The sequence below is a fragment of the Lactuca saligna genome, chromosome 8, assembly GCF_052625555.1.
Source record: "Lactuca saligna cultivar CGN05327 chromosome 8, ASM5262555v1, whole genome shotgun sequence".
NCBI lineage: Eukaryota > Viridiplantae > Streptophyta > Magnoliopsida > Asterales > Asteraceae > Lactuca > Lactuca saligna.
The window spans coordinates 128,596,247-128,605,197 of NC_136424.1; the positions used below are offsets into that span (position 1 = coordinate 128,596,247).

The following is an 8,951-nucleotide window of genomic DNA, read 5'->3' on the forward strand; positions in this document are numbered from 1 at the left end:
ATGAATATTTTCATGCTTGAGATGCATCTTTTTGACTTAATGAAGTTAATGAGAAGAGTAATAAACTTGACTGTAGCTTTTTTTTAAATATATAAAAATAGGCCTAGCGGATTAAATGAGAATACTGTACATTTATCCATTAAGAACATTTGTATTCTTTTTATTTTATTTTTCTAAAACCTATTTCAATCATATTATCTTCTCTATTCTTCACCTATTTCAATCATATTATCTTCTCTATTCTTCCCTAAGAATCACTCTTTTTTATCTGAAGTCATTTTTTAAAATATATATATGAGACAATCAATCAAAATTATATACAATTGTTATGACAAATCACTTCCAATTTCAAAAGTTAGTTAATAAAATAACTTCGTGATTAACATGTGCAGTAAAAAAGGTAATGTAATTATTTTTAAAAGTTAAAGTTTGAACTTGATCAATTTACCCTTTCAATAAGTTACTATGATGCCATAGATAAATAATAGGAAACCAGCAATTAGACCGGAGGGCATGATCTGGGAGTTTCCTTTATTTTTTGTGGGCTACACCATTTTACCATTTTTTTCCCTCATTTTTCTTTTTCACCTAAAACCCAAGAAATGGGTGGGAAACTTTCTTCACTATTTTTTTATTTTTTTAAAAAAAAAATATTTCCTATATATATTATACTCATTTTGTAGGGAATTAAAATATGAGTTTTGATATATTTTTTTATAATTTTTAGTAAGTATATAATTTAATAAATATTTTAAAAAAAAGTTAGCCAATAAAAAGAGAAGAGAGAGTGAGGGAATGGGCTCCCTCGCCTCTTTACCTCACCACATTTCCCTCATTCAATGATGAGCTGAGAGGAAAAGCTTTCATCACTCTTTTCGTCATCCATACCCTCCAGGTTGTTAAAAGAAATTTTTTTTTTTTCAGTTTTTGAAAAATAATCATCCGTGATGTCTCACTCCGAACTATTGATTATATTCATATTTCAAATGCTTCGTTCCCGATTTGATCTTTAATTTTAGAATTTTTTTATTTCTTTTAGAGAAATGTCCATACTTACGTCAAAAATGTATGTTTCAAAGTGTAGGCACTATATAGTTTGCATTACTATATCTTTTTAACTTTTTGTTAAATTCAAGTAAAAACTGAATTTTTTTTTCTCAAAATTCTGAAATTGTTCATTGAAGTTGTTCTTTGAAACTCCAGATTTTTTTTTCAAAATCCAGGATTTCAATCTAGACTCTAGAATGTTGGTCCAAAATGTAATTTTTTTTTTTTTTGTCAAATAATGTTATTTTCTTGGTGCGACCCATTCACCTAAAGGACTTCATTAATAACAATAGAATAAAACAGGACAAACATACCAACACAGAAGGATTAACTTCAGTCTTCAAACATGCAATTGCAAACCTCAAACTTCCACAATGCCTAAAAAAACACCATCATCAAACCATCCAAGAAAATAGCTTGAAATCTCATGTTACACTCTTATTCTCCTTTATCAGGAAAGATCTTTCAATACAATATTACAACATAAGCAAGAGATACATATAAATAAAATAAAATAAAAAGATTATTTCACGAAAAGATCATTTCCAAATACTGAAAAAACCTATCTATACACATGCAATTCCCTCACCTTTTCATCTGTAATCCTTAATCTCATACAGACATACACCTTCTTTCTTCTGTTTGTTTTGTTGATTGAAATGAAACGTACTCAATTACGAGCATCATTTCCCCATACACCATCCCAACCACCAGCTGGTGCACCCTTGGGTCCCTCAATTTGTTGACCATGTTGACCATGCGGTCCAGGCGGTTGAATCTTGTTCGGCTTTGTTTTCACACCCAAGATTCGAAATACAAATCTAGCCAACTCCCCGTATAATAATCCTGACCGGTCAAACAACTGCCATGACAGAACAGGTTGTACTGAGTACAGAACAAAACATAACATGACAGAACAGGTTGTAAATGGACTGAGACTGATGTCAATGAAACAAAAATAATACCTGAAGAAGGGCTGACATGAACATATGGAACGCCTGGGCATTTTGGTCAATTAACATCGCAACTCTACCAAAGAAAGTTACAAATCCTTGCATCTAGAAACATGAAATTAAAATTAAAAAATAAAAAGATTTATATCCTAAGATGATTAAATTAAAGCATTCTCAGTATTATTATCCGACTTACCACACGCATTAAAGAAATCCAAAATCCAGGAGGTTGTGAAGGAGCACCAAATGGATTATTTGGATCCTGGTCATCATATGGGCCACCTGGACCACCCATGCCCATACCCATACCCATACCCATGCCACCCATTCCCATCCCCATACCCATGCCACCCATTCCTCCACCATAACTACTACCATACATTCCTCCACCATACATGCTGCTACCACCACCATAAAGACCACCATACCCTCCTCCTCTATACATGCTGTTTCCATATAAACCACCACTATTATAAGAAGAACCCATTCCACCATATGAACCATAACCTCCGGCTCCTAACCCAGAATTGTAACCTAAACTTGACCCATAACCCGCACCTGAGATGTAACAAAAAACAGTGTAAAGTGATATTAGAAATGGGAAATGTCAATCTTGCTTCCTAGATGAAAATTTGTTATTAATTTGGTTATGAATGTACCTCCATAGGTTTGTTGTTGTTCCCATGGTCTAGGGGGAACAGGTCTTCCGAGTGTATTGACTGCTGACGTTGTATTGTTTGATTGAACGATTTCACCTGGTCTTGCTGTTCCAGAAGCTTCGACTACATCACTTGTGCTACCTGGAGTTGCAGGTTTAAAAGGAGCAGGACCAGATGATGATGATCCGGCTCGTTCCCATGGTTTAGGAGGTGGACCGCTGCCTGAATTCAAAAGAGAAATTCTCAATGATGAATGAAATTTGTTTATCAAGTTGCGTCAATAACTACATGACCAAAAATTTTAATCAAAAGGAAGAAGTGAATTCTGTTTGAACAATACGAATTCAGTAGGTAGTAATAACAAAATCAAAATATTAGCTCTATCGGTATCAAATCAATGGTTTTAAACTAACAAAACCCTAGAAAGAAGCGCCAACTTTGGGATCGATTAAACTCGACATAGAAAACCCTCGGCTAGCTAAAATTCCTCACGAATTCAACGGAAAGTGATGATAAATCCCAGATCAATCAATTCAAAACGGTTAAAAACCCTAGCATAAAGCCCCATATTACGGATCGATTAAACTACAAGGAACTACAAAACAATTATATGATTATATCAAGATCTAGCGAAAGAAAACCTGATTGTTGCGAATTATTGGTAGCCATGGCAGGGAGAGAGTCGCTGCCCGAAACCCCACCACCGAGTTGGGATAAAGAGAGAGAAACCCTTCAATATAGCAGTCGCAAGGTCCAAATTGATGTTCGTTGTATATTCGATGGGTTTTATGAACTTTATCCCTTCATGATGATTCTTATCAGTCCGAATTTTTTTTGGGTTCTGTAATAATTGTTATCTTTCCGCCATTTGTGATTTTACTATTTTGCCCCTCTTTTTGGGGGCGAGGGGCTGATAGACGTGTGGGCCCAACCAGTCAAACTAAAGTCCATACTCGTTAAAGGCAGACCGGGTCCAAATTCCACGAACTTTTACATATGCATTAGGTGACTATGGATTATTATATCAAATCCAAATACCCCACTAATAGCATTAGATATATGGCTCTTGCCACCTCAACCTTAACACCATATAGAAAATGGTATTTCTATGTCATAACATGTTAGAGAGAGAAAAGAAAATGAGAATGATGATTGATTGATTTCTCCTGTTAATGTATGTGTCGTTACCATAGCATCATTTGTGTAACATTCAATATCAGGTACATGTCAAATTATAGCTAAAAAACCAAAATATTTGCATTTATAGTCCCTATGCATGACCTAAGTTGGAGCTACACCTCGCGTAGCTCATTTAAATTGGTCGTGACTTCGGATAGGTATGCAGGGCGTATTCGTGAAAAGTTTAAACCCTAATTTTTGGGTTTGGACCCTATTTAAATGACTTTATGGCTTCAAACCTTTCCTTACCTCCAACCTCCATCCCTCTTAACCTTCATCTCGAAACCCTAATTCTTGTGTGCAAGTTTTGAAGCTTTTTAGTGATATTTTGGTGTTCTTAGTGGTGAAGGAAAACCTTTGAAGTTGTAGTGTTGCTTTCAAGCTTGTGTGTGACAACCCGAAAATCTTTGCCTTGTAAGTTCAGCCATTCAATCCAACAGCGTGTCAAACTTGTTTCTGCTATCTTTTAGCCTTGTTTAGAGTCTGTTTAAGGGTTCAAAGCTCAGTACATTCAAGCATTGGGTATAGGATCGAGTTGCATAAGTTGTTCACCTTGAAATTAAGCCATACACTCCATGTGAGGGAGTGTACGTCCGTACACATGAGTGCGCGCTCGTACACATGTGTGTGCGGTCGTACACCCATGTTGGTCGCACACCCCCCCCTTCATAAGTGTGATATCCCCTCATTTCTAATCCATTCCATTAGTTTCCAGGTCAAGAACATCGAGTTTTCTCTCAACTATCATCACATTTCTCATCTTGATCTTCAAAAGTGGTAAGTGATTCTTCCATCTTTCTTGATATCCTTCCTAGTCTTGTAATCATCTCACGATTCATCCATGAAAACATCTCTTTTATGATAGATCTTTAAATCTTCATCTATTTCAACAAGAACACACACTTGTTCTTGGTGATTGTGAACCCTTTTGAGCTTCCAAATCGTAAGTACTCTTTCCTTATGCTTAGTACATGTTAGGAACACTTGATTATGTAACGACCCGTCTCTGGTATGTTGCTTTTAGTAGTTATTTTTGAAGTTTGTAGAGGAACTCGGCGAGTCTATGTCCCGACTCGTCGAGTAGGGTCGCGTTTTTGATCAGCTTATAGATCGGCGACTCGGCGAGTCCATATTCGGGACTCAGCGAGTCGGCCTGCCAGGTAGAAACCCTAAATCTCCGAGCTAGCACCCTATTTAAACCACCTTATCAGCCCCAAACTCGCCTCCTTCACCCCCCCAGAGAGCTGTGAGAAACCCTAAACCCATCCCTTGATTGATTTAAGTGTTTTTGTGTGGATTCTTGAAGGCTTAAAGAAGAAGAAGAAGAAGAAGAAGAAGAAAGGAACAAAGAGAAGAGGTGTAGAGCAAAGATCCAAGGTCAGAATCAGAGTTCTTTGAGGTATTTCTCGGAATCCTCCTGTTTTATGCTTAAAACCTCCATTAGAACATTTCTAGGGCTAGTTTGGTGTATTTTTCCAACCTTATAGTTGTATGGATGCCTTAATAGGTCGAGATATCCTTATATCTGTTCATTTGGGAGTTGTAGAGCCCAGATCTATTGCCTTTTTGAAGTTGCTTTGCATGAGAACCCTAGATTGAGCCTTTATCATGCTTTTTGAACCTTATTATCTTCTTGGATGCTTATGGACACGTAAAGATAGAATCTTTACGTGTTAATCGAACTAAGGAAGCCCAGATCTATAAGTTTTATTCGCTGGATTCAAGCAGAATCGAGTTTAGAGTAGCTGCATGGATGCGACTCGGCGAGTCGGAAGAACGACTCGGCGAGTCAAGCCGCGAGTCCTGATTTTTCCCCCTTTTGAGTGATGTCGAGTGGGAACCTGTGAGTAGTAGAGTGAACTCAGTGAGTTGGAGGGCAGACTCAGTGATGGAGGGACTCGACGAGTTGTTCATACAACTCGGCAAGTCCAAGGCAATCTTCTTATGATTCAAGAACAACTCGTCGAGTTGTTCATACGACTCGGCGAGTCGGATGCAGACGACCTGAGTGTTGATATAGAGCGGGAATTCGTCGAGTGTATGCCATACTCGACGAGTAGCAGCGTGCAGGGTTGAGAAATGAGAGTAGGGACTCGGCGAGTTGGCGGCCCAACTCGACGAGTCAGGTCAACTGTAAAGTTACCTTTGACCAGGAGAGTTGACTTTAGCTAGGGGTAAAAGAGTCATTTTACCCTAATACAATTATTAGTAATTTGATTGAGTGTTTTTGTGGAATTGTAGCCGGGGAGATACCGGAGCAGCAGCAAATAGTTCCCGGAGCCACACACTCAGCAGCCAGATCACGAGGTGAGTTTCCTTTCAGTAGGAACGGGTCTAAGGCCACAATGCCGGCCCGTTTAGCTAGCAGTAGTTTCCGGACTTTGGTCCGATGCAGATTTTAGTATGTTTGATGCCTTCGTGGCTCAGACATGATTTTGTGTTATGTGTTTCAGGTTACAGCCCAATATAGTATGCTATCTAAGTGCTCATGTTAGTTGATATGCTTATGTGATGCTATGTTCAGTATGTTCCGGACTTCTCTCTGATGCAGTCAGTTCCGAACTTCGGTCCGATGCAGTCAGTTCCGGACTTCGGTCCGATGCAGTTAGTTCCGGACTTTGGTCCGATGCAGGAGGCAAGGCCTCAGTAGTTCCGGATTTCGATCCGATGCAGAGGGAAAGGCCCTGGTTAGTTCCGGACTTTGGTCCGATGCAGTTTTCGGACTTCGGTCCGATGCAGTGGGCAAGGCCCAATATGTGTTTATATGTATTATATGGTATGTGGTAGTTTGGGGGAGCTCACTAAGCTTCGTGCTTACAGTTTCAGTTTTGGTTTCAGGTACTTCCACAAACAAAGGGAAGAGCTCGGGTTGATGGCATCGCACACACCACAGCTTCAGCTGTCCTAGGAGTTATTTTGGTTTTCATAGATGTGATTGATTCAGTCTTGATACAGTTTACTCATAACACTTTGCTATTGTTTTTGAGATATTAACGTACAAGTTTTACTTTATGATATTATCATGGTGTTTTCGTAGTTATTAAACAAAAAAAAATTGGGTTGTATTTTGGGATGTTTCAAGTTGGTATCAGAGCCTTGGTTTGAGGGATTCGGATATACTTTTGGGTGTGTCTGAACTCAAACTAAGGAAACGGTAAAGATTTTCAAGGAAAAAAATGTTTTTGAAAATGATTAAAAAAAAAAAGAACTTAGGAAAATAGGAGATTTGATAAAAAGGAAATTGGTGTGGTGTATGCGATCAATCGAGCTCAAGTAAGTACTCCCAAATTACCCATACATGTTACTTTATGTTTATCAGTTTTAGTTTTAGTAGAACAGCATGCTAAAATAGGACTACGGATTCAGGAGGATGCCTTATGTGCCTGCTTTATGTGTTTTAGCTTCACGAGATCTGCATGCTAGTATTGAAGTAGAAAGTAGTAGGATAGCCTGTTAGGTTATGCCTGATAGTATGAGCTTAGCATTGTATGCTAGAACAGTATCTCGTTATGAGAATAGATTTGCTTGAGTGATTTCCTGTATCCGAATGCTGCTTTCTTCGTGCTTTGTGGGACTCTGAGTGACGGGAGTTAGTCATTAGGTGAATACGACACATCACATGTGACAAGGGTGGAATAATCTCAGAGTGTTGGATTTGGCTTTATTGCGCAGCTCTTGTTTGAGTCTAACCGTAGTAGGGACGAGTCCTTTACTCGAAGGATTATCTGAGCCTCATCACATGTGATGGTATTCAGGTGATGACTAATTATTAACACAAGGAGGCCTTCAGCAGCTGAGGACTGTTTTGAATAGAGTCAGAGATTTCCCTAGGGCAAGCCTAGGATAAGAGTAGCAGAGATCAGTAGCAGTAGAAGTGACTTGGTGGAGTCAAGGCAGTTCTTGAGGAAAGTACGGATAGATGTGGAAGGTAGTATGGGCCCGTACTACTGAAAGCAGAGGATCCGTACTCGAATCAACGAAGGCTGAGACAAGACCCGGAAACTAGTATTGGTATCAGTGATCCCTTGAGATATTTCAGTTTTTTGATGTTGCTATGATTTGTTTCAGAATGGTAGTTTTGCGTTCGAGGCCAGCAGTCGGCAGTTCAGATGTCGGAGGGGGATCAGGATCAGGATCATGCCCAGAGGCTGGGCAGTTGGATGAGCAGACCAGAGAGTTTCTTTCTTCTGAGGTTACCCGCATCATACTGGAGCAGACTCATGTGATCTTCGGTTCGATCAAGGAGGGTATTCTAGAGCTGATGGATGAGAGATTGGGCACCTTCCGTGCCGAGATGGCGGCCATGATGGGGTCGCGCACACTTACGTTTAGGGAGTTCAGGGCGTGTGGAGCTCCAGACTACCATGGGGCGCGGGACCCCATAGCGAGTACGAGATGGTTGGCGGATGTGACCAACGCTTTCCGCACGAGCAGGTGTCCCGAGGGGGACAAGGTTAGATTGGTGTCCTGTCCCCTGAAGGACAGGGCACGGGATTGGTGGGAGGAGGTCGGACATACTATTGGAAATGATGCAGCGTTAGATGCCATGACCTGGACCGATTTCTCCACCAAGTTCACGGCGGAGTTTGCACCGATTATCGAGGTGCAACAGTTAGCCAAGGAGTTTCAAGACCTCACCCAGACTACAGAGACAGTGGCGGAGATCACCACCAAGTTCAGGGAGAGGGCTCTTCTCGTTCCTCAATATGCAACTGATGAGGAGATGAAGAAAGCCCGTTATCATGAGATGTTGCGGAGCGATATCCGCCAGTTTGTGAGCCGGTCCAGCTGTAAAACGTTGGATGACATGATTGCTAGGGTTCGGGAGAGGGAGATTGACCTTGAGATGGAGAAGAAGAGGAAACCGGAGGCGGTTCCGGGTACAGGAAGTTCGGGCAAAAAGCCCAAGGTTTCAGATCACAGATTCAGGAGTCAGCAGAGCCACAGTCGATGTGGCAAGTGTCGGAGATTCCACGATGGGGTGTGCAAGGCAGGGAGTTCTGGCTGCTACAAGTGCGGTCAAACTGGGCATTTGAGTAGGGATTGTACGGCTCCTGCTACCGCTATTGCAGCATCATATCTGATTTGCTTTCAGTACAATCAGAGGGGACAT

The 8,951-nt window shown here is 40.4% G+C and overlaps 1 protein-coding gene across 1 annotated transcript; it reads right to left on the reverse strand.

The window, feature by feature from the left end:
* Positions 1-1,542: 1,542 nt before the first annotated feature.
* On the reverse strand, positions 1,543-3,466 carry PEX13 (peroxin 13). Its single transcript, XM_078969813.1, has 5 exons — positions 3,301-3,466; positions 2,660-2,881; positions 2,197-2,558; positions 2,013-2,105; positions 1,543-1,909 (listed from the first exon to the last, which is right to left on the reverse strand). Exons 1-5 carry the CDS (start codon positions 3,326-3,328, stop codon positions 1,718-1,720), a joined length of 897 nt encoding a protein of 298 aa, XP_078825939.1. The 5' UTR covers positions 3,329-3,466; the 3' UTR covers positions 1,543-1,717.
* Positions 3,467-8,951: the final 5,485 nt, after the last annotated feature.

Bases quoted from the DNA above. Each gene is read 5' to 3' on its own strand.
- PEX13 (XM_078969813.1), bottom strand. From the start codon at position 3,328: ATGGCTACCAATAATTCGCAACAATCAG. The intron at 2,882-3,300 runs GTTTTCTTTCGC...TTTTGAATTCAG, and splicing joins CAATAATTCGCAACAATCAG to GCAGCGGTCCACCTCCTAAA. The intron at 2,559-2,659 runs GTACATTCATAA...GTTACATCTCAG, and splicing joins ACAACAACAAACCTATGGAG to GTGCGGGTTATGGGTCAAGT.